Below are 25,275 nucleotides of genomic sequence, written 5' to 3'. Positions count from 1 at the left end.
CTAAACACCCTTAAGATCCCAACTAGTCATCTTGTGTAAGTTATATGGGCTTTTATGGGTGTTTTTTTTATGATCCATTGGCAAATTAACAAGATTTTTACATTATAAGATTTTAGCGGGAGAAACACTAGGAAGCCAGCCATTCATCTTGTATAAGTCTTTTTTAGAGTGTATTTCTATGTTTCTAGTGACAGATTAACAAGATTTCTACATCATTAACCGGAGAAACACTTTAGGAACGCAGCCACTCATCTTGCTTAAATTGTATAAGTTTTTAGGGCGAATTTTTATGGTTCTAGGGGCAAATTAACAAGATTTCTACATTATCAGCGGGAAATTTTTCAGAAACATCCTTAAGAACCCGACAATATTAGCGGAAGAAATAATACAAAAAAAAAATAAACTTAAGAACTCTGCTAGTCATTTTAGTTAAGTTGTATAGATTTCTAAGGGTATGTTCTATGGTTCCAGTGGCCGATTGACAAGATTTCTACATTATTAGCGGAAAAAAATAAAAGAAATAGAAAATCACTCACACAAAAAAAAAAAAACTATAAAAAAGAAGAAAGAAAGAAAATCACGAAAGAAATGTAGTAAGAAGGAAGGAAGGAGAGAATGAAAAAAAAAAGGACGAAGGAAAGAATGTCAAGGAAAAATGCGATAAAAAGAAACAACAGAAGGGACAGATGTAAGGAGGGAAGGAAGGAAGAAGGAGAAAGACAGTAAAGAAAGGTAAGAAAGAGGAACGAAGAGAAGAAAGATAAAACAAAAGACAGTAAAAAAAAGTAAGAAAGTAAGTCATGAAAGAAATACAGGAAGAAGGGAGGAGGAAGTGGAGAAGGAAGGAAGGAAGGAAGAAAGACAATAAAGGCAAGAAAAATCCTCCTCTCCTTCCCCGTCACATAAAAACACACGGAAAAAAAAGGAAAGTAAGAAAAAAAATCACGAATAAAAGATAGTAAGAAGGAAGAAGGAAGAAGGAAGACAATAAAGGTGAGGAAGAGCCATCCCTCCCCCCAGCCGCCCGCCGCCCCGTGATCAGCTGACGGAGTGTAAACAAACAAGAGCGAGTCACTTCAGGTTTGGATTGGCCCACACTTCCCAGGTTAATGAGCCCCCCGTGAGCCAGGTGAGGAGCCAAGGGGTGCCACAGGGAGCCACTGGGCATACACGTGGTAATTATTGCAGTCAATCACACCAACAGCGGTTCTTTATGTATTGTATTGCCGACTTTCTTGGTGACAGGTAGGGTGGGGTGCGGGGGTTCAAAATATGAGAAATTTGTGGAAAATCTCGTGTATTTTAAGAGGAAACACCATTTTTAAGGCTAAGAAATAGTGTACAAGCGGGGAATACACAGACCCTATACCACTCGCCACCACAGCCCAGCCTTTACAAGTTATTAATCTCTTCAGTACCATGACGCGTTTCCATATTCATTCTGCTTACTATTTGGTCATTTTTTATAACTTCAGAAACTTATGTGGGGGATTAAAATAGTGAAGACTGTGGCCATTAATCTTCTGACCTCAATAGACCCTTTCTAATGCAAATAAAATGGTCTAATCACACCCAAAACTCAAGGTAAAAATGCGTCCCATTACTGAAGGGGTTAATCTTGCTATTGGTGATGGTTTCCTCCTCCCTGCCCCTCCCCGTCACCTCTCCTCTGTTTCTTCTCAGTCTCCAGCACGTTGTGGCCGTTGGTGGTGAAGGGGGGGGGGTCAGGGTGTAGGATGCTTAGTTGTAACACATTTTACCATCCCTCAAAAGTCAAAGGACGAGATGGCTTAGCTTGATGACTGGGAACTTTATAATGTAACTTATCTTTACTTAACCTGCCTTGGATGCTTTCCTTGCCTGGACACCCCTTAAAGACACTCATCTAACCTAATTAAGCAGCTTTTCCTCCTTGGACCTCCCCCTTCAGGACAGAGAAAACCCAGGGTGAGGTGTTCCCCTGGTGTTGAGACGAGGCAACAGTAGGTGTGCAGGTCTTGCCTCTGTGGCATCATCTCTGTAGATTGCAGTATTCATTTTGTTTATCTTCCCTTATCTTCACTCCTCTACCAATCCTAGACTCTCCTCAGCCTGCTTCCATCAATACATCATGAATATTCTATGGTTGACTTAACAGTGAGCACAGACGACTCACTGGTTGACTTACTCGCACATAGTATGATAGAGGAAGTGGTGTGGAGGTGGGAAGACTGAAGGTGACTCATGCTAGATATATCCCATCAAAACTACAATACATAACCATTAATTGCTCTCACCCACAGCAGCCACCCACAGGAGGAACACCCGCCCTTACTTCTCCTGTCCACCCACCCACTCACCCACCCACACCACCCAGCCATTCATCCACCCATCAGCAAGCCAGTCTGTGAAGTGGTGAGGTGACGCCAACCAGCCTTCCCCAGCCGGTCAGCCAATCAGCCAAACTGTCAGCCACCTTCCAGCCCAGCTCAGACCCCCCCTTCCCCCACACTACCATGGCTCATAGTGTGGCTAACGGACTGGCTGCAGACTCACCTGATGATGAGTTCAGGTGAGATGCATACACACACACACACACACACACACACACACACACACACACACACACACACACACACACACACACATGTTAAAAAAAAGAAAAAGAAAAAGAAAATTAACTTGTATACAGATCTACAATCATAATTCTTAACAAACATACATCTGTGAGTGTGTGTATGTGTGTCTATGTATATATTTCATGTATACAGAAATGCAGATGGAGTATACAGGAAGTGTGTATGTATGTATGTATGTGTTTTATGTATATATGAGAGCCTATTTTATTAAGCTATTTTTGTTTTTCTTGGCTGGTGTCTTTACATAGAAAATAAATGAATAAGTAAATCAAATGCAGAGGTGTAGATAGACCATAAAATTATACAGAGAGAGGTGTATGTATATGGGTATGTATGGGGATTATTGTAGGTGGACCATAGATGTATACAGAGACTTTCCATACAGTGTAGAGAGAGAGAGTGTATAAGTGTATGGGTGTGTATATATGTAAGTATGTATGGGTGTCATTTTCCCTGCAGACTTTCCATACAGTATACAGGGAGAGTGTATAAGTGTATGGGTGTGTATATGTATGTATGGGTGTCATTTTCCCTGCAGACTTTCCATACAGTGTAGAGAGAGAGAGTGTATAAGTGTATGGTTGTCATTCTCCCTGCAGGTTTTCATCAGATCTGAGTTTGGAGGACATGTATGGGTGTGTATGTATGTATGTATGTATGGTTGTCGTTCTCCCTGCAGGTTTTCATCCGATTTGAGTTTGGAGGACATAAGGACAGAGCAGCACAGGTTTTGCCAAGAGAGGGACTGGCTGCAGTTTCATCCGCCTCGCAATGTCCTCCTGGCCATGGTGGGGGAGGTGGGGGAGCTGTCGGAGTTGTTCCAGTGGCGTGGGGAGGTGAGTGGTGGTGGTGGTGGTGGTGGTGGTGATTGTGGTAGTGGTGGTAATAGTGGTGGTGGTGGTTTAGTTTCTTTGCTTTTCTTTTTTTTTTTCTTTATTTATTTCTATCTTTCTTTCTTCTTTTCTTTCTTTCTTGTTTTCCTTTTGTTTTTTTACTTTCTTTTTCTTTCTTGCTTTCTATCTCTCTTTCTTCCTTTCTCTTTCCTTTTTCTTTCTTTTTCAGTTTCTTACTTATTTCTTCTTGTTTTCTCTATATATTTTTCTTTCTTTTTCTTTCTCTCTCTTTCTGTTTCTTTTTTCTCTTCCTTGCTTTCTTTCTTTATTTTTCTTTGTTTCTTACTTTCTTTTTCTTCTTTTTCTTTTTTTCTTTCTATCTTTCTTTTGTCTTTTTTATTGTTCATTCTCCTTTCTTGATTCTTTTATTTTTTTCTTCCTTCTCTTCATTTTCTTTTCTTCTTCCCTTGCAAGTGTCTCTGTTTTCTCCTGTTCTCTTTCTTGCTTCTTCTTCCTCTTTTGTTTTTTCTTCCTCCTTTTCATTTTCTTTTCCTTCTCCTCTGATTCTTTATTCTCCTTTTTAATTTGTTCTTTTTTCTTCCTCTTCATTTTCCTTTTCCACTTCCTTTCTTTTCTCTCCTCTTTTCTTCTCCTCTGATTCTTTCTTCTTTTTAATTCATTCTTCTCTTCTTCCTCTTCATTTTCCTCCCACTTTTCTTTCTTCCTCTTCATTCTCCTGTTCCACTTCCTTTCTTTTCCTATATTTTTCTCTCTCTCTCTTTTTACCTTTTCCTCTTTATTCTCATCCTTTTTCTTTTCTTTTTTTTTCTAGTACTTTGCATGCTTTGGTTTGTGTTTCTGCCTTTATTTAATACCAACCTAACTAACTTTAAGCCAACATAACTGAATTGAAGCCAACGTAACTCAGCTTGACCCTAAAGACTTAACAAAACCCAAGCCAAATTTAACCTAACCCAAATTCAAACAAAATATTATTGAACCTGACACCACCCCTCAAAAAAATAAAATAGATAAATAAATAAATAAAAAGTGAAAAAAAATTAACCTAGCCTAACTTAACCTAACCTAACCTAACTTAACCTAACCCAAATTTTAATCAAACATAATTGAGCCTGACCCCAAGAAACATAACCTAACCTAACCTAACCTAACCTAATTCCAGTTTAACCCAGTGTGATGCAATGTGAAATCCAAAAATGTTATTCAACTTGACACAGCCTGACCTTATCCAACCCAATTCAACCTAACCCAACCCAACCTGATCCCAAAACCTAACCAAACCTAACCTAATCTATACCAATTGTAATCCAAATGAACCCAACCCAACCCAACCCAGTCCAATCCAACCTAACCCAACCCAACCCAACCCAACCCAACCCAACCCAACCCAACTCAACTCAACTCAACTCAACTCAACCCAACCCAACCCATCACAACTCAACCCATCACAACCCAACTCAACTCAACCCATCACAACCCAACCCAACCCAACCCAACCCAACCCAACCCAACTCAACTCAACTCAACTCAACCCAACCCAACCCAACCCAACCCAACCCAACTCAACTCAACCCATCACAACTCAACCCAACCCAACCCAACCCAACCCAACCCAACCCAACCCAACCCAACCCAACCCAACCCAACCCAACCCAACCCAACTCAACTCAACTCAACCCATCACAACTCAACCCAACCCAACCCAACCTGACCCCAAAAAACTCTAACCCAATCCAACCCAAATTTAACCCAACGCAACCAAACCTGACCCCAAAGACCCTAAGCCAGCCTAACCTAACCTAACCTAACCACACCCACAGGTTTCCCGCGGCCTCCCGGAGTTCTCGGCCCATGACAAGATGCGCGTTGGGGAGGAACTGAGCGACGTGTTAATCTATCTGGTGGACTTGGCCGAGCAGTGCCGGATTGACCTTCCCTCAGCCGTACGGGACAAGATGCAGAAAAACGCACTCAAATACCCAGCCCATAAAGTGTCCGGCCGCAGCGACAAGTACACCTGCTACCTAGAGGAGGGGGTGGATGGGGGTGTGGTTGGGGGGGAGGCAGTGAAGAGCGGGGCGGTTCATGAGAGGCAGAGGGAGGAAGGGGACGGGAGCGAGTGACTGAGGTCTTTCATGTCTTGCTTTTGTCTTCTGTCTGGTTGGGTGATTTTCTTCGTTTGTCTCACTGTGTTTCTTCTCTGGTTTGCTATTAAGTATTTGAATTAATGGGTTTATTTATTTTTTTTTTTTTATATGTGTGTGTGTGTGTGTGTGCATTTTTTTTTTTACTTATTTATTTATTTATTTGATTGTTTAGCATTTGTGTATGTTTTTATTTTGTTTTTTTATCAGTAATATTAAGTATTTGAATTAATGGATTTCTTTTTTTTTATGTGTGTGTGTGTGTGTGTGTGTGTGTGTGCATTTTTTTTACTTATTTATTAATCTATATATTTTTTTTATTTACTTGTTTGTTTTGCATTCTTATCTGTGTTTATTTTGTCTTTGATTGTTATTTATCATTTATTAGCTATTTCAATCAATGTTTGTATATTTTGTGTGTGTGTGTGTGTGTGAATGTTTTATATTTTTTATTTATGCAGTTTATTTGTTTATTTATTTGTTTTGTATTTGTGTCTGTGTTCATTTTGTGTTATTTGGTTTGCTATGAAGTATTTGAATTCTTGTTTTTGTCTTTTTGTGTGTGTATGAATGCATATTTTTTGTTTACTTATACTATTTATTTATTTATTTTGTATATGTTTATTTATTTATTTTTTTTGTGAATGCATGTTTTTATTTTTCCATTTATATATTTCTTATTTGTATCTTATGTTTATTTTTATTTTCATTTGTTTATTTTTTCACTGGTTTTTATTTATTTGGTTCATTGGTTTAGTTTGTTCAATAATGGTTCTCTTTTTGAATGGTTCCTTTAGGTCATTTATTCATTGTTTCTATTTCCTTTAATGGTCTTCAAATGAGGGCTGTGTCTCAAATATATGGCTTTTTTTATCCTTTTCTTTATTTTTCTTTACTTTCTCAATTTTTGTTATTATTATCATTATTATTATTATTGTCATTATTATTAGTTTTATTCATTTATTTAGTTTTTTTTATTTTATTGATTCATTTTATTTATTCATTTTATTTTATCTTTTTTTTATGAGTGGCTCACCATTATTTCAGGTTGACTTGGCTGTGGTTTGTTCTTACTTACCGTGGTTCGCCGTTACATATAGAAATTAAGATTGCATTTCTATTTTACTTTCATATTTCTATTTTATCTTTGTATTTCTATTTATCTTCCCTCCTTTTCATTTTTCACTACTTTAATTTTCCCCTGGTTCTATATATTTTTTTTTTTTTGGTTCTCTTTCAGATTTAAGGTTCTTTCTCCTTTTCTAATTCCTTCTTTGTGTTATTGGTTCCATTTTTCCCTCCCATTGTTCTTTATCATATATTTTTTTACAATTCACCAATATCGCCAGCCATATTTTTCCTTTTCTTCTTTTTCCTTTCCTGGTTCTCCATTTTACATTTTTTCTTTGCTCTGGTTCAATGCAATATATTTCAACTAAGGGTATTATATTTTTCTTTCTTCCTTTTCTTTTCTTTTGTTTTGTCACCCAACACCAAATCTCAAATAGAATACAGTAACATTATATTTTTTTCCTATCTCTTTCTCTCTTTTTTTCTCTCTCTCTCTCTCTCTCTTCCTCTTTTCTGTTTTGTAAGTTTGTATGTACGTATGTAGAAAAGTAAGTGATTTTTTCATTCTCTCTCTCTCTCTCTCTCTCTCTCTCTCTCTCTCTCTCTCTCTCTCTCTCTCTCTCTCTCTCTCTCTCTCTCTCTCTCTCTCTCTCTCTCTCTCTCTCTCTCTCTCTCTCTCTCTCTCTCTCTCTCTCTCTCTCGTGTTCAGATTCTCAGTAATTTGTAATAGCGATAATTCTATTTTAAAAACTAGAATATTTTTTTTATAAGAATATTTAGGTTAATCATTCCTCCGTCTCTTCCTTCCCTTCCTTCCTTCCCTCCTTCACTCCTTCACCCCAAAAATACCTCCTTCCCTCCCTCCGTCCCTCCACCAACCCCCTCTCCTCCACCTCTCCTTTTCCATCTTTCCTTCCTTTCTCCCTCCCTCACTTCTTTCCTTCTCTTCATTTCCTTGCTTCTTCTCCCCTTCCTTCTCTATTTTCCTCCATCTCTCCTTCCCTCTCTCCATTTTTTCCTTATCTCCTCCATTTCTCGCCCTTTGTTTCTCCTCTTACTCTCTCTTCATACACTTAATTCTCTCTCTCTCTCTCTCTCTCTCTCTCTCTCTCTCTCTCTCTCTCTCTCTCTCTCTCTCTCTCTCTCTCTCTCTCTCTCTCTCAGGTGTGCTTGCCGGGTCATGTTAAGGGCTTTGGGAGGGTCAGGTCAGGTCAAGTCAGGTTAGGTTGATCAAAAAGTGAAAATATTACGGGTTGGGTCAGAGTCTGTACCACCGCCATCACCGCCGTCGTGTCAATCCGTATGAATCCGTATGAATCCGATGTGTTTGTGGTGCTCTCTTGCAAATGTGAAGGTTTGTCTGTTTTTATTGATTTTTTTTAGTTTGTGTATTTTATTCTTTACATTTTTCTTGTTTTTTTTTCATTATTTTTTCATTATTTTTCTTATTATTATTAGTGTTATTGCTGTTATTATTGTTGTTATTATTATTATTATTATGTATTTCCTTTGTTTATTTATTTATTTATTCATCTTCAATTATTCATTTATTATTATTGTTATTGTTATTTTTTTACTTTGTTTGATCTCCATTTCTATGACCAAAGGTTCCTCGGGTTATGTGCGTGTAGCTCTGCACACACACACACACACACACACACACACACACACACATATTAATCTAACATATATGAAGACCAAGCTTAATTATTTATCAATTTAATATTTACCTCTGAATGCAACACAGTCCATTACAGTTTGAAGCAGCAATTGAAAGCAACACAAACATCAACACAGGATACAGCAACACATTAATTTGTACTCTCTGTATCTGCTCTCTTGTCTCTGCCACTTCAAACAGGCTGTAGCGGAAGTTATTGGGGTTTTCAAGGGTGTTTTGATGTATTAGTTTGACAGGCTGCAGTGGAAGTTATTGGAGTTTTCATGTTTGTATAGTTTGACAGGGTGTTGTGGAAGTTATTGGGGTTTTCAATGGTGTTTTCATGGTGCCAGTGATAGTTGTTAATTGTGAAGAATACCCTTAAAAACTATTAATCTCTGTAGCCTTGAAAACTTGAGAGAAAGAGAGAGCAAAGTATAATGTGTCTGTAGTAGAAGTTATTGGGAGTTCTTAAGAGTGTTTTCATGATTCCATTGACAACCTTAACCAAATCTCTGCATTGTTGACTGGAGAGATACCCTGGAAAACCTCACTATTCATCTCTACAGCCTTGAAAACTTGAGAGAGGGAGAGCAAAGTGTTTGAGAGTACAGACTGTAGAAATTAACACAGGGATGAAAAAGAATATGTCCTTTATCACATCTAAATAAAGAAGATAAGGGGCTGATCCTTACTGTATAAGGTCACATTTAGGTCACCATCCTGTCACCTGCATTTCCCTGGTGACCTTGACCTTAATGCAACCTTAGTGTGACCTCAGTGTGACCTTAACAGCGATATTCAGAAAAGCCTTACCTTCTCACCACGACAAATTTCCAAGGACACAGAGACAACTAGTCGAGTTTGCAAGACTGTACCTCCTTATGATAAACTAGAAATCTTGCCAATCCATCGCCAAAAATCACAAAAATACTCTTAAAAACACGACTATCTTCTGGAGCCTCTGGAAAGTAGTGATGGTGGGAGAGCAAAGCATTTCAGAATAGGAACCTAGAAAATAACTAGTGTGTGTTGCTGTAAAGGTGTTCTTGTTCACAATTTGCTGCTTTTCATTTAGTACAGGTTTCTCACTGCTGGTTTGTCACTGCTGCCTAAATATAAGTCATTTTGAACCACCTCCCTTGTTCCTGTAAGTGTGTGGTGTGTGTGTCTTGCTTATGTACTTGAGAGTGGCATCATAAAACTCACTTTTTTGGGTTTATTTATTTCATTTTCGTCAAGATGGTATGATTTTGTAGACTCAGGAAGATTTTTTTCTCACTATCTCTCTCTCTCTCTCTATTTGTCTCTGTTTCTCTCTTTCTTTCTCTGTCTCTGTGCTTCTCTACGTCTCTGTCTCTGTCTCTGTCTCTCTCTCTCTCTCTCTCTCTCTCTCTCTCTCTGAATAGTGCAGGATGAAAGCTGCCGTGATGCTGTGATGCTGTGATGGTGTGAGTGTTGGCAGGCAGTGTTAGGTGTTCCTGTGTTGGCTTTGCTGTGGAGAGATTGCAGTGGAAGGGAAGTGGAGGTCCTGGTACTGGTGGTTGTGTTAGTGTTGGTTTGTACTGTGCATTGTGGTTTGTGGTGGTGTTGGTGTGGATGGGAGACGATAGCCATTCCTGTGGTTGTTTTGTACTAGAAAGTTTGAAGATTGGGGAAGGATTTGTGGGTTTTGTATGAGGCGAAGATTTGAGGGAAAAAAAAAAATGAATTAGCTATAAGGTGAAAGTTGAAAGCAGTGCATTTTTTTGGTGCTTAGTGAAAGAATGTGAAAGAAAGAAATCATATCATTTTTTTTGTGTTTGGTGAAAATTGAAAAAAAAAGTCATGATTTGTATATTATTAGATGAAACACTGGAGAAAGAAATATGATACCCAAATACCTTACCATTCTTTTATTTTAGAAAGCTGAAACTGACAACAATCCATTTTTACTTGGAAGAAAAGGGAAAAAAAATAAAAATGAAAATTAACCTGTTTTTGCTGGAAAGGAAGGAAAACAATGCCCCCAAAAATGCTCACAATTGCGTTGCTTCATACTGAAAAGAAACGAAAGACTTAAATTTAAAACTACACATTGGTTAAGTTTATTTGTGAGGGCAGCGGCGAGGAGGGAAGCGAGCGACGGCAATGAACAGTCGTCTTAATCTAAGCACAAACCTAGCAAGTAGCAGCTAATGGTGTACTGAAATCAAAGGCCATTACTATTACTGTTAAAACGTTTGTAGAAATAGTTCATAGTTAGGAGTAGTCAATGAGGCATGGTAGCTCTAGTTCTCTAAGCTTCATTCAGTCAGTTGGTCTCCTTGCAGTCTACTATTACTAAGATGGTGCGTGCATGCGTGTGTTGCAGGGCCGCCACCGCCCACTGCAATGTTACTGCATGTGTCATAAATAAAACATTCCCCATTATAGCTTGTGTATTGCCTCTCCCCTCATGACACTGGGGGCAATGAAGGGAAGGGTTAAGAGACAGAGAGACAAAGACAGACAGACAGAGAGAGAGAGAGAGACACGAGGTAGGGGATGCTTGAAGATGGAAAGGATAAGGAAAAGAGAGGAAGACAGAAAAAAATGAGAGAATTTTGTAGAAAGGAGAGATGATGAGAGAGAGAGAGAGAGGAGAATGATATGACATGAAATCACAAGAGAGTGTATCTCCTCATGACACTTAATGAAATACAAGGATTGACTAAAACAGAGAGAGAGAATGGTATGACAAGAAAATATGAAGAAAGAAGTTGATAGATTTTTCAGTGATAGGTGTCAGACATAGATAGATGAATCAAAAGTTTCTTCTTGTCGCATTTATTGAGTGTGTGAGAGAAAGAAAGGAAAGATATGATTGGCACATACACTGAAGTTTGTAGGTATAGATGTCAAATATTGATAGATGTATGATCATTTTATTGCTATATTCATTAAGTGTGTGGTGTAGATACGAAGTTACTCATATAGGTAAATGGAAAGAAAACATTATTCAAAACTCCATAAAAAGAGGAAAGTGAACTGCTGTAATGAAAGTCTAGAATGTGAATGATTTGGAAGCTTTTAATATATAAAAATAAAAAGTAAGCAGGTAGGTAGACAGATAAACAAGTAAATTCATATTGATCGTGACCTTCTGTTCGTGCCTTGAAATTCCCGCGTCATTGCAAAACTTCCGGCATTTTTCGTTCATGTATGATGGGAATTCTTATTTATCTATTTATCTACCTCACACGTTCAATTATATTAAGTTATATCTCAATATTTAATTAATATCAATATCTATATTTTATTTACATCTTAGAGTAGAATTTCAAAATTTCAAAAAATATTTTGAGTTGTCATAATGAAAATATATAGTAATAAATGATTTATATGAATTATAGAAACTAAAACATTGTTGAAAAATTAAAGAAAAGATTAGAATGAGGAAAACGAAAAAAAATAGTAGTTGGCACTGTAAAATTTAAAGGTCCCGTGTCCGCCAATCAGCGCACGACAGGAAAGTTTAAATCGCCCGAACCGAGCAGAAGAACACACGGCACATTTATCCTCCTCCACTCCCTTCTGCTCCTCCATTTGGCTCGTGCTGCCGCTAAATTCTCCCCAGGGACTCGAGGAACACTGGTGAGGAAGCACAATCCTTTAGGCATACTGGAAGGTGTTGAAATAAGCAAGTAGCGGTGAGGTGTCCAATGCCTATGTTTTGATAGTCGTGTAGGTGTTGGTGATAGGCTATTTTATCCATGTCTTGACCTTAATTAACATTTTACAGCTTATGACTTTCCCTCACAAGGTCTCAGAGAATAGTGACTGGTGATTGTAAGTGCGTAGATATAATGGGTGTTTAAATAAGGAAGTAGCGGAAGAGATGGTGGTGGTGGTGGTCTCGTACTAATGTTTCGAGAGTAGTGTTTGAGTATTATGACATTTCACTCTTTTTTTCTCCAATAAGCTGTTCATGCTCATAATTTCAGTATTTTAGTCTTTCACCAGCTGTTAACTTTCCGATAAGAGTTTTTTTTCAGTAATATAAAAATTCCTTGTTTAATCATGCTATTCATATGAAAACCGTCTGAAATGCCTTACTTCGCCTCCTCCCCGTCTCTGTGGTCTCGGGGACAGGTTGAGGAGCGGGGTTCATAGGGCGGGGATACACAATATGGCTCCTTAAAGATCGTTGAATGGAGACGAAAGGTTAAAAAAAGATAATTGTGACCTTTATTTTAACCTAACCTTATTTAATCTAGCATAACTGTCTTGTCTCATTTTTATCCAGCCTAACCTAACTTTTATCTACCTTACCTTACCCTCATTACCTTCATAAATACCGAGAAACTTTTAAATTATTGAAGGTTTCGTTGCAAATGTAGAGTTTCTGTGACACCAGGAATTTTTTGTCAGGTGGTGTGTGTAAGTCAGGTCAGGTCAGTTTGGGTTAGGGTATTCTTATCTGGTATAGATTAAATTACTGAAGAAAAAAAAGAAGAGATTGGGTATTAAGGCTTTTCTGAACAAATCTCTATTTAAGACTTCATGATATATTGTTACAAGCATTGAGTAAGGTGGTTTAAATGTTCAAAATATCTCTGTTATTGAAGGAACACATTACTGAAACAGGGAAAATTGAATGGGTTAAGGGTCTTGCTGACAAATCTCTCTTTAAAACTTTCTGATATATTGTTACAAGTGGGGAATAAGGTGGTTTAAATGCTCAAATTATCTCTTCACATTATTAAAGGATAAATCGCTGAAAAAAAGGGAAAGGGTGAGAGTTAAGGGTCTTGCTGACATATCTCTGTAAAGGACAATTCGCAGCAATGGACACCCCTCACCCCCAGTGTCCATTATGGCGAGGCACCACTCTAATGAAACTTGTGTGGGTGATGTAAGGAGCCAGTTACTTACCATTGAAGTAAAGGTGGCAGGTCTATAATTTGGCATTAGTTTTATCTCCCTTATTTAAACATGGGTACAATATTTACTTACCTCCAGATTATCAGAACCTCACCTGACTAGTGACACCCTAAAGACTGCTAACGACTCGCTGACAACCTCTTTAGTGTGGGTGAATTGATGTTGAGGTATTCAGTGTAGCTTCTTGTTGCCCCCTCAGCTGGAGTACCAAGATGCAGGCCACCACAGAGATGCCCACAGCAGCCAAGCAGATCACCAGCACCACCACAACCAACTGCAATGCCCCAAGGTGTGTAAGACAGACCAAGAGATACACACACACACACACACACACACACACACACACACACACACACACACACACACACACACACGATGCATAAACTGAGTAAGATTGATAAGAGTGTATAAGTGTATATTTGAAAGTTTAAGCTTCTTTTCTCATCTTACTATTTATCTTATTCCACCATTATTCTTTTCCTTCTTTTCCTCTTCCTTCTTTTTCTTCTCTTCCTCTTTTTTCTTCTTCCTTTTCTTTTCCTCCTTTTTCTTTTCTTTTTTCTTCTCTTTTTCTTTTCCTTCTTTTTCCTTCTTCCTTTCCTTAATTTCTTTTCATCTTTTCTTTCCTCCTTTTCTTTTCTCTACTCTTCCTTTTCCTTTTTCTCCCCTCCATTACCTGTTTCTTCTCTCCCTCTACTTGTGTCCTTGTTTACCTCTTTATCATTCTCTACTTGTTCTTGTCTTTTGTTTTTGTTCCTCATTCTTTATCCTCTCAATTTTCTTTCTTTTTTTTCATCTTTTCCTCTCATTTTCTTTTCTTATTTTCTGCTCTGTTTTTCTCTTCCTTTCCTCTTGTTTTCTTTGCTCATGATCTCAATATTTTTTTTTTTTTATTTATTTATTTATTTATTTATTTATTTTATTTTTTTATTTTTTATTTTTTCTTCTTGTCTCATGTTCTCTCAATTTTATTTTAATTTCTTTTCCTCTTGTTCTCTTTCCTCATTACCTACCTCAAAATTTTCTCTATTTCCTTTCCTCTTGTCCTCTTTTCTTCATTCTCTATCCTCATTGTCTCCTTGATTTGCTTTCCTCTTTTTCTCTTTCCTTATTATCTATCCTCATTTTTCCTTTCATTTCCTTTCCTGTTTTCATTCTTCCATATCTATCAATTTTTTTCACTTTCTTTCCTTATCTACCCTCTCAAGCTTCTTTATCATTTCCTTTTCTCTTTTCTATCTTCATATCTATCAATTTTTTTCCATTTCCTCTTCTTTTCTTTCCTTATCTACCCTCTCAAGCTTCTTTATCATTTCCTTATCCCTTTTCTATCTTCATATCTATCAATTTTTACTTTCCTCTTCTGTTGCCTTATGTACCCTCTTTATCATTTCCTTTCATCTCTTTTCTCTCATACTTCATCCTACCATTATCAGCCTCATCACAATTCTGAACCCTTAACCTGCCACTGCTTTACTCCTTTCCATTACCAAACCCTTAAACCCTTACTTTCTCACCACCACCACCATCATCACCATCATCACAGCCCTACCATTATCAACCTCATCACAATTCTGAACCCTTAACCTGCCACTGCTTTACTCCTTTCCATTACCAAACCCTTAAACTCTTACTCTCTCACCACCACAGCCTTAGACCTTACCTCTACACAATCTTGAACCTCCACAGCAAAGATCGGCCGGCCACTGTTTTCTTTTCTTATCCACCTCAATTTTTTCTGTTTTTCTTATTTTCTTTCCTTATATACGTAACCTAACCTTACCTCACCACCACCACAGCAAAGATCAGAAGAAGTGGTCGCTGGATGAATTTGAGATTGGCCAGTCACCGTTTTCTTTTCTCCTTATCCATCTCATTTTTTCTTTTTCTTATTTTCTTTCCTTGTATATGTAACCTAACCTAACCTCACCACCACCACCTCCACCTCCACAGCAAGGACCAGAAGAAGTGGTCGCTGGATAACTTTGAGATTGGCCGGCCACTGGGGAAAGGGAAGTTTGGGAGTGTGTATCTAGCGCGGGAGAAGGTGAGCAAGTACATTGTGGCCCTCAAGGTGCTGTTCAAGTCCCAGCTGCAGAAGGCAAATGTGGAGCACCAGCTGAGGAGGGAGATTGAAATACAGGCACACTTAAGGTAAAGAATACAGAGAGATTGAGAAAGACAGAGAGAGAGATTGAGAAAGACAGAGAGAGAGATTGAGAAAGACAGAGAGAGAGATTGAGAGTGACAGAGAGAGATTGAGAGTGACAGAGAGAGATTGAGAAAGACAGAGAGAGAGATTGAGAGACAGAGATTGAGAAAGACACAGAGATTGAGAGACAGACAGAGAAAGACTGAGAGAGGTTGAGAGACAGAGAAAGACTGAGAGAGGTTGAGAGACAGAAAGACTGAGAGAGGTTGAGAGACAGAAAGACTGAGAGAGGTTGAGAGACAGAAAGACTGAGAGAGGTTGAGAGACAGAGAAAGACTGAGAGAGGTTGAGAGACAGAGAAAGACTGAGAGAGGTTGAGAGACAGAGAAAGACTGAGAGAGGTTGAGACAGAGAAAGACTGAGAGAGGTTGAGACAGAGAAAGACTGAGAGAGGTTGAGACAGAGAAAGACTGAGAGAGTTGAGACAGAGAAAGACTGAGAGAGGTTGAGACAGAGAAAGACTGAGAGAGATTGAGACAGAGAAAGACTGAGAGAGATTGAGACAGAGAAAGACTGAGAGAGATTAAGACAGAAAGACTGAGAGAGATTGAGATTAAGGGACAGAGAGATTGATAGAGACAGAGAGAGACGGAGAGAGGCTGAGATTGAGAGACGGAGAGAGAGAGAGAGACTGAGATTGAGAGGCGGAGAGAGAGAGAGAGAGAGAGAGACTGAGATTGAGAGGCGGAGAGAGAGAGAGACTGAGATTGAGAGTCGGAGAGAGAGAGAGAGAGAGAGAGAGACTGAGATTGAGAGTCGGAGAGAGAGAGAGAGAGACTGAGATTGAGAGGCGGAGAGAGAGACTTGAGATTAATTTTGTACGGAAACTATCGAAGGACATTTTAGCACCGTGACCTCCCTCTGTACTCTAATTAACCTCCTCTTCCTCCCACAGACACCCCAATATTCTGCGCATGTATGGTTACTTCTACGACGACACTCGTGTTTACCTCATCCTGGAGTATGCGCCACGAGGGGAGCTGTACAAGGAGATGCGGTCCCAGAACAATGGCAGGTTTAAGGAGCCCAGAGCAGCGAAATACATCAAGCAACTCACAGATGCGCTCATGTAGGTGGTGGTGTGTGTGTGTGTGTGTGTTTGATGAGAAGTTAAAGTGAGATGTCTTGTTTGTTTCTATATCTTGTTCATTCATTCTGTATCATGTCTTGTACTATTTCTCTTTCTGTCTTCTTCCCTCAAATTTCCACCCTTTTCTTTCTTCTCTCTTGTTATCTATTTGTAGTGTGATTCCTGTAAATTTTGTCCTTGTTTGTTTCTGTCGTGTTCTTTTTTCTTTTCTTGTAATATCTTGTACTTTTTTTCTCTCCTCCATCCTCTTCCTCAAATTTCCACGCTTTTCTTTCTTCTCTCTCGTTATCCATTTTCAGTGCATCTCCTGTAAATTTTAGCCTTGTTTCTTCTTCATGCTTCTCTCTTCTGTGCAATGTTTTTTCCTATTCTTTTTTGTTTCCTTCTTCCTCAAATTTTCACCCTTTTCTTTCTTCTTTCTTGTTTTCCATTTTCAGTGTATCTCCTGTAAATTTTGTCCTTAGTTATTGATCATTACTTTCTCTTATTTCTCTCCCATATTTCTTTTCCCTCTGTCTTTCTGCTTTCTCTGTCCCTCTTCCCTCAAATTTCCATCCATTTATTCTTCTCTTCTCTCATTATCTATTTGCAGTGTCTCATGTAAATTTTGTCCTTATCTCTTCATTATGTTTTTCTCTTATTTCTCTTTAATATTTCTTTTCCTTCGTGTCTTTTTGCTTTCCCTGTCTCTCTTCTTCCCCTCAAATTTCAACTGTATCATTCCTCTTCTCTCATTATCTATTTGCAGTGTTTCCTGTAAATTTTTTCTCAATTTATTCATCATGTCTTCATTTCATTTCTATTCAATATTTCTTTTCCCTGTCCCTCTTCTTCCCTCAAGTTTCCACCTTTTCATTCCTCTCATCTCTAAATGTTCTCCTCTCGTTTGTCATCATTTTCATTCCCTCATTTCTCCAACCCTGTAATCACTTTTCAATGCATTCTTGTTAGCCTTCAATAGTTTCCCTCTCTCTCTCACCAGATACTGTCACGGCAAGAAGGTCATTCATCGAGACATCAAGCCAGAGAATCTTCTGTTAAATCTCCGCGGTGACCTTAAGATTGCTGACTTTGGCTGGTCTGTCCACGCGCCGTCCTCCAGGTAGTAGGATTGTGCTTCATTTTCATGTCTGTTCATTCCTGTGGTGTGTCTTGGTCTTTCTGTGCGTGTGTGTGTGTTTGTATTTGCCTATCTGTCCCTTCAGGTGCATGTGTATGTGTGTTTGCCTTTTGTCTTTCTGTATATCCAGTCTTCCTGTATTTGCCCTTTTTTTCTAATACAATCTGTCACGAATGTTCTCTTAAGTCTGTTCTATTTATTACACCATACCACAACACACTACAAACACACACACATGGCCCAGTAGCTCAGTGGTTAGAGCGCTGGCTTCACAAGCCAGAAGACCAGGGTTCGATTCCCCGGCCGGGTGAAGATATTTGGGTGTGTCTCCTTTCACGTGTAGCCCCTGTTCACCTAACAGTGAGTAGGTACGGGATGTAAATCGAGGAGTTGTGACCTTGTTGTCCCGGTGTGTGCTGTGTGCCTGGTCTCAGACCTATCCCTAGATCGGAAATAATGAGCTCTGAGCTCGTTCCGTAGGGTAACGTCTGGCTGTCTCGTCAGAGACTGCAGCAGATCAAACAGTGAATTACACACACACACACACACACACACACACACACTCCACACTACTCCAGCATACTTCACCCTTATAAACTGTTCAATCCTTAGCATCTTCACAGTCCTATCCTTATCCATTTACTCTTGTATCCATCACTGTCAATTCTAAGTGTTTACCTAGTCATTTCCACATTTATCAACCCTATTCACTCCACCATCCACCACCCATCACCCTCTCTCTCTCCACACCACAGACGCACCACACTCTGCGGCACGCTGGACTACCTACCCCCAGAGATGGTGGAGGGCAGGGACCATGATGAGAAGGTAGATCTGTGGTCACTGGGGGTCCTCTGCTATGAGTTCCTGTGTGGCAGCCCGCCCTTTGAGACAGAGAAGAGCAGTGACACCTACTCTCGTATCTGCAAGGTGGACATCCACTTCCCCTCACATGTGTCTGCCAGAGCTCGGGATCTCATTGTGAAGGTGAGGGACAGATGCAGGGGTGATGTGAAGGAAGTTGGGGTGGATGGAGCTGGAGGAGTGGTATGCCTTGAGAGAGAGAGAGAGGGAGGGTTGCAGAAATAAATAGTGGAGTGTCATGCCTTTAGAGAGAGAAGGTAAGAAACACACAGGAATGAATGGTGGGGTGTCATGCCTTTAGGGAGAGAAGGTAAGAAATGGACACAGGAATGAATAGTGAGGTGTGTTGTCATGCCTTTAGAGAGAGCGAAGATAAGGGAGGGATGCAAGAATGAATAATGGAATGTTATACTTTTAGAGAGGGAGAAGGTAAGGAAGGGATGCAGGAATGAATGGTGGGGTGTGTTGTCATGCCTTTAGACAAAGAGAAGGTAAGGGATGACAGATGCAGGAGTCAATGATGGAGAGAAAAAAAAAATATATGAAAACCACACTCAAAGAAAACATTATATATAGCTATGACAAAATAGTAACACATATTCCCATTGGTAACTATAAGAGTAGTAACCAGCAGTATTTATCTAACCTAATGCTAGCAGACTGTCCCTCCTACTGCCCTAACACACCCAACCCTCTTGCCTCCTGCCACAGCTCCTCGGTACAACCCCAAGGACAGGCTGGCCCTACCTGACGTCCTGCAGCACCCTTGGATCCTGGAGAACGTTAAGGATTAAGTCATTACTCTCTCTCCCTTAACACACACACACATTCATCTATTCAACTTTTATTTACAATCTTTCCTTTTTCTTTCAGTAATTCATCTAAGACATTCCTTCATATCCTGTGCTTCACCTCTCAGCTGTACATAGCCACATCAACACACACACACACTCACACAGACACACGCTTTATATCCTTTCAAGTGGTAATAATTATGGACTACAAGCGTGTAGAGATGAAGGAAGGAGTGTATATTTGTATCTATATATATGTGGTGATACTTGCTGCTCAGTCTCCAAGCCTTAGTTGTGAGTTGTGTGGGTGGGTACTGAGCAGGACTACTAGACTCGGTGAATATTACAACATTGCAGTGAGGATAATTGCAATATCTCATTCCCATCTTTCCCATGCTATCCATCCTTGCCTATCTTTTTTTACATTGACATATTTTTCTACTCTAAATGAATGAGTGAGGTGTGTGTGTTTTGTGTATGTGTGTGTGTGAGGCAGCAAAAAACACCCATTATTCTCTTCCTCTTCCTTGTGTTACTGTTTCTCTGGCAAGTGGCAGGACAGGAACAGTGACTCCCTTCATAGCCACTTTTCTGGTTTCAATGGTGATGTGGTGGTGTGGTGCAGTCAGAAGAGATGCTTTATGTTCTCCACACCTCACTGCAGTGTTGGAATGTTCTGGTCATTGTTAGATCCAGTATTGCTTTATTTTGTGTGTCTTTACTGGTTTGTTTTTATCATTCTGGTTTTATAGTTTGTCTTTATTACTCTACAAGGGTTCTGATTAACTAGTGACCAACTTTTTCTAGCCCTTCTAATATTCTCTTAAGCCATCTCATTTTTTCCCCTAAACTCTGCAAGATCTGGTTATTTTATTGTCTTCGAACAAACATGATTTCTTAACCTTCTCTTTAGTGAGTGTTGGTGTAAATCCCTCCACTGTTCCTACACCAGTCTTCACTGACAAACCAACAAATGTCATCCTTCCATTGTTCTATCTCCCGTAAGATTTATTAAGCTTCTTTTATTCCTGCGCTAACTTTGTGCTTCAAAATAATAATTATTATTATTTATTTTTTTAGATAAGCATCGTTGCAAGATTGATTTAGTATTATTTATGACTCTAACGTTAGGTTTAGTCCGTCGCTGATGTGTCACCACTTCAGCCTTAACCATTGTGTTACTGAGGCCACATGTGTTTCATTAGAGTTAAGTCTCTTGGCAAGCTGTACATAGTCCCTCTCGGCACCTCAGGACAGTAAGGCACCGAGGCAGCCATCCCATCCCTTAGTTATGTAGAGTTATTTTTATAGATCAAGGCAGAGATGAATCTGTCCTTGTGTTGCTCCATTCTGCCGCGTCTGTTGGCGAGAAGACTTCAAAATAAAGAAGTTATTGTCCATACTAAATGATTGTCTTAATCTTTCATGTGGTGGTACTTTGTGTGTGTGTGTGTGTGTGTAAGGTTGCTGAAACAGGAAGCTACACACTCATTGTCACCAGAACTCCCTGTACTCAGTGACTGCCTCCTCTCGTGTGATGGCAGTGTGTTGGGCTTTCCTCCTAACACCTCTTTTGTGTGTCTGGGTTCAGTGTTAGCTGAACCACATACCCACCTGATTAATTCTTCTATATGGTGATTCTCCTCTTATGTGGCAGCACTGTACTTGCCACCACCTTTGTGTGTTTGTGAGGGCAATGTAAGCAGAACACCACATACCCACTGTCAAGCAACTCATTTTTATTAGTAAGATTGTCCTTCACAAACTGGTTGTAGAAAATAGTTGGAAAATTATGATACTCTTAACACTACAAATAGCAATAACCTAATTTTTGTGTTACCTTGTTGCAAACTCTCCCAATCGAGCATAAGACAGAATTTAGTCACCCTTGGTCAGTGGTTTCCTCGGCTCCCGGTGGCCCGAGCCAAAACGTGAAGGCAAACTGAAAGTCACACCAGTGTCGCAAGTCGTGGGAATGTTGCCGGCCGGGTTCCTCCCTATTCACTTCACACAGACACTAATCTCCACAATACATACCAAGCTTGCATACATACATACAGGCGCACACACAAACACGCACACTGACAGCTGCCAGCTCTGCTCTACACTGGTATTCAAATACTAGTTTCCCCTTCCTCCCTCCCTCCCCCCAACCCTAAAATGTGGTTAGTCTGCCGATTTTGTGCCGAGAGAAACTTAGTTGCTACTTCACACAACAATGGGTGGTGCCCCAGCTGCTGCAGCGGCGGCGGCTACTCCCCATACAGCATGGAGAAGACAGTCATGCGAGCGGTCTCATCCATGTCCTCCTGGATCTTGCCGAACACCTGCTCTGCCAGGCGGCGGTGCTTGACATTCCTGGAGATGATGAGTTCTCCATACAGGTAGACCCCCATGGCCTGGTCCTCCAGCAGGAAGCGCTCCACCTGCTGCAGGTCCTCGTAGTCACTCTTGATGATGAGCTCACACCAGCGGTGGCGCACGTCCCCACACTGCGCCCACATGCCATAGTACTCATTGATCTGCCGCAGAGTGCGCTTGTACACCTTGGGCAACTCCAGCAGGTGCTCCAGCAGCAGCACCAGCTGGTCAGGGAACAGGAAGGGCTCCAGCTGCACCTTGGCCCTCTTGATGGTCTGGCCAGATCTCTTCTTGGACTTGTCAAAGTGCTCCCAGAACTTGAGGTGCTGGCCCACCTGCTCAAACAACTCATTGGACACGTCCCCAAACATGTCGGTGATCTCCTCATTGAGGCCCGGCTGGTGCAGCCACTCCTCCATCAGCGCCTCCTGTGTGAGGCCCTCCGCCTCCAGGTGGGGGAAGGTCTTGAGGAAGTAGTCCAGGATGTGGCTGGACAGAACCAGCTGGCCGTGGAACACCGACACATATTCCCGCAGCATGGCGTCAAACTTGTCTCGCCCCACCAGCTGGCTCAAGTACTTCAGGAGGAAGTAGCCCTTCAGGTAATGCACCTGCAGAAAGGTCTTCTCTGGGTTAAGACCATTCTTCACGTAGCTGACACCATCAGACCCCACCAGCCCCTCTCCCTGCATGGGCCTAAGGGTCTGTAGCTCCTCTGTGGAGTGCTCCACCTCGCTGGCCAGGGTGCGGTACTTGAGGTGTGCCCGCAGGTCTGACAGCTGCTCCAGGCTGTCTCTGGTGAGGCTGTGGCCTGAAGACAATTTTAGAGGCAGGCTGGCCCCAAGGGCTAAGCTCTCCACCATGACACAGCCACACACAGCCTTAGTGGACTCACACTTGTAGCAAGGCTCCCTCACGTCATCTTCGTCGTCCTCCTCCTCTTCCTCCTCCTCCTGGCTGGCACCATTGTCCTTGGCTGCCCGGGGTCTGTTGCCAATGCTACTGTTGGTGTCTCCTGCCGCCCCTTCTTCCTCATCTTCATCCTCGCCTGCCTCTGCGTCACTCCCCTGTGAATGGTTCTTGGGGCTGCAGCGTGGTGAGGCTCTGGTGGCCTTGGTGGTGGCCGAGGTGTTGCATCGCGCCCTGTGGTACGCCAGGGCTGCCTCAGAGTAGATAGAGTCTTCCATGTAGGTGGCAAAGCCCTCACTGAGCCACTCCTCTGTCCAGTCCTGCGCTCCGATGACAATCCCGAACCAGGCGTGGCTGTTGGCACAAAACAAGACAAGACAAGTCACTCATTAATCCTGGCCCTTTGAAAACTTAATGTTAACATCGTGAGGTCACAACAGAGGAAGGAGACAGAGGTTTATGGTACTCAGACTGACACAAGATGAAGAAGGTAAGATACATAAATAGAGACTGAGTGGAGTGAGGTGCAGTGTCTCACCTGATCTCATGGGCGAGGCGGATGAATGCCGAGGGGTCGTCAATAGCCACCGTGGGGGAGAGGAAGATGAGATTGGGTGAGGCCAGGCCCAGGCTGCCAAAGCACTGTGGCAGCATCACCACCTCTAGTCTGCGGCAGGGATACACCCCCAGTAGGCGTGTGGCGGCAGCCAGGGCGTGGGGCAGGAAGCAGCCCAGGGGCTTGACTGCCCTGGCATAGGAGGGTGGATATACCAGGGTCAGTGGTGTCTGGTAGCTCCAGTTGTCAGGGTCCTGGTGGCAAGGGTAGCGGTAGTGGCGGCAGCTCCCGACCCCCCGCCCTCTGGAGGCTTGGCCCGGGGCAGCACTGTGGACAGGGTCTCCACCTCCCACCTGCCGATTGCGATGGCAATAGTGGCAATGGGCAGGACCATTGTGGTGTGGTAGTAGTAGCACATGGTAGAGGGTCTGATCAGCCCCTCCTCCTGGTCTGGGGCACAGCAGCACTCCTCCAGGGGCTTGTGGGTAGGCGGGTCGCCCCCCGTGCCGTCCTCACCTGGGGGAGGGCACTGCAGGGGCCGGGCATCACCGGTCATGCTGACTATCTTGTCACGGCCCACGGTGACCCAGGCCTGCCAGGTGGCCATGGCTGAGGGTGGGTCCTGGTAGGGCAGCAGGGAGCGGTTGTTTATGGCCGCCGCCGGGGTGAACACGCAGGTGTTGCCGTCCTGGTCACTCCGCCACAGCAGTGACTTGCCTTGAGGCGTGGTCTCGTAGTCGATGCAGACCACGCGGGGGAATCCCTGGGCCTCCCTGATGCCGGGCTTCCAGATCTTGATGCACCAGGGGCTGACGGTGTAGTGCAGCGGTGTGTGCCGCCGCCCACACCACAGGGACACAGCGGAGGGACAGACACGCTGGTGCTGGGGGTCCAGGTATTGCTGCAGCTCCACCCCCTCGCTACTCACCTCGCTCACGCCACGCACTCTGATGTCGCAGCAGTCCAGCACCACCTCAAAGTCCTTGTCCTTAGAGTTCTGGCCATCCTGTATCACGGAATCCTGTGGCGGCTGTACCTCCTCGTCGGAGTCGGAGTCGAGTCTGGTGGCGGCGGCAGTGGGCGTCTGTGTGCCCTGAGGCCAGCCAGCATGCCGGTGGGGGCGGCCGGGCGCTGACTCTCATCGCAGGAACACTCTCGGGTACAGCAGCCGCCCAGACGCTCACAGGCAGTGGTCGGCTCAAAGAAGATGATGACCTTGCCTCGCATTACCTTGGAGTGGAAGTTTGGGTGCAGCTGCAGCAGGTAGTGCCTGGCCCGCACATCCTCAATGTTGGACAGCAGCGGCAAGTCTTGGCTACTCATGGTGGTGGTGGTGGTGATCTAAGCAATGGTCATGGTGTGTACGAAGAGTGTATGTGAGTGTGTGTAATCCTTAACTCGGTGAGTGGTTGCTTAATTGTGCTAAAAACGAGTCAGTTCCTACACAGTACATAGAATATCAGATCTAATCTCACTGGGTAATGTGAACGCCGCACACTTCCTTGGCAGCTGGGTGACACGCTCCTACCTATCACTAACAGCTCTGGGCAATACTGGACAGGGCACCTCGTCTCCTTGCTAAGCGTAACGGCGATGAGATTACTCTATGCTGGTCCCAACTGCGTCGGCCATTTAAATTAATAAGTAAAAACTTCTAAAAATACTCTCACTGAACAAAATATATCTATCTATCTGAAGCTGCAAGTGTGGCCCGCCGTGGGGGAGTGTGTTGGAGGGCGAGGCGTCAGCGCTGGTGCCCGCCGGTGACCTCAGGAGGGCCGGGGGTACCGCAGGGCATTGGTGGGGGGACTGGTGGGGGCGTGCTTCAGTCCTGTGGGACAGAAGGATACTGTTAAAGAAAAGAAAATATCAATTCATGTCAGCTTATTCACATTTCCTCCCCTAACATCTTTCCCTACACTGCCACACACTACACCCTTCTTTCCACATTCCATCCTTCTCTTACAATAACACATTCCTAGTCACCATTTTCTTTTTTTTTATACAACACAGTTACACCCTTTTCCTACACTATTACTTTCCCTGTCACCCTTTTCTCACATTCCTTGACACTCTCCATCACCCTTTCCTACACCCACATACACTAACAGTTCTAT

General features: G+C 42.1%; 3 protein-coding genes across 3 annotated transcripts; 2 read left to right on the top strand and 1 right to left on the bottom strand.

The window, feature by feature from the left end:
- The first annotated feature begins 1,054 nt into the window (after positions 1 to 1,054).
- LOC123499862 (dCTP pyrophosphatase 1-like) lies at positions 1,055 to 5,595 on the top strand. The gene is made up of 4 exons (XM_045248400.1): positions 1,055 to 1,175; positions 2,283 to 2,551; positions 3,298 to 3,454; positions 5,293 to 5,595. The coding sequence occupies exons 2-4, from the start codon at positions 2,496 to 2,498 to the stop codon at positions 5,593 to 5,595; spliced, it is 516 nt and encodes a 171-aa protein (XP_045104335.1). The 5' UTR covers positions 1,055 to 1,175; positions 2,283 to 2,495.
- Positions 5,596 to 11,807: 6,212 nt separating this feature from the next.
- Positions 11,808 to 20,739, top strand: LOC123501039 (aurora kinase-like). The gene is made up of 7 exons (XM_045249609.1): positions 11,808 to 11,962; positions 13,452 to 13,541; positions 15,206 to 15,406; positions 16,360 to 16,533; positions 17,537 to 17,656; positions 18,430 to 18,661; positions 19,250 to 20,739. The coding sequence occupies exons 2-7, from the start codon at positions 13,465 to 13,467 to the stop codon at positions 19,352 to 19,354; spliced, it is 909 nt and encodes a 302-aa protein (XP_045105544.1). The 5' UTR covers positions 11,808 to 11,962; positions 13,452 to 13,464; the 3' UTR covers positions 19,355 to 20,739.
- A 312-nt stretch (positions 20,740 to 21,051) lies between these two features.
- Positions 21,052 to 24,481, bottom strand: LOC123501040 (aminopeptidase O-like). The gene is given in 4 exon segments (XM_045249610.1): positions 21,052 to 22,956; positions 23,141 to 23,474; positions 23,477 to 24,219; positions 24,291 to 24,481. Coding segments are annotated over 4 exon segments (2,640 nt in total). The 3' UTR covers positions 21,052 to 21,584.
- Between the last annotated feature and the right edge of the window lie 794 nt (positions 24,482 to 25,275).

Source organism: Portunus trituberculatus, chromosome 8, assembly GCF_017591435.1.
Source record: "Portunus trituberculatus isolate SZX2019 chromosome 8, ASM1759143v1, whole genome shotgun sequence".
Classification (NCBI taxonomy): Eukaryota; Metazoa; Arthropoda; class Malacostraca; order Decapoda; family Portunidae; genus Portunus; species Portunus trituberculatus.
The sequence above is the reverse complement of the archived record's forward strand: the minus strand, read 5'-3'. Positions and strand labels throughout refer to the sequence as shown.

Bases quoted from the DNA above. Each gene is read 5' to 3' on its own strand.
- LOC123499862 (XM_045248400.1), top strand. From the start codon at position 2,496: ATGGCTCATAGTGTGGCTAACGGACTGGCTGCAGACTCACCTGATGAT. The intron at 2,552-3,297 runs GTGAGATGCATA...TTCTCCCTGCAG, and splicing joins TCACCTGATGATGAGTTCAG to GTTTTCATCCGATTTGAGTT. The intron at 3,455-5,292 runs GTGAGTGGTGGT...CCACACCCACAG, and splicing joins TGTTCCAGTGGCGTGGGGAG to GTTTCCCGCGGCCTCCCGGA.
- LOC123501039 (XM_045249609.1), top strand. From the start codon at position 13,465: ATGCAGGCCACCACAGAGATGCCCACAGCAGCCAAGCAGATCACCAGC. The intron at 17,657-18,429 runs GTAGTAGGATTG...TCCACACCACAG, and splicing joins GTCCACGCGCCGTCCTCCAG to ACGCACCACACTCTGCGGCA. The intron at 18,662-19,249 runs GTGAGGGACAGA...CTCCTGCCACAG, and splicing joins CTCGGGATCTCATTGTGAAG to CTCCTCGGTACAACCCCAAG.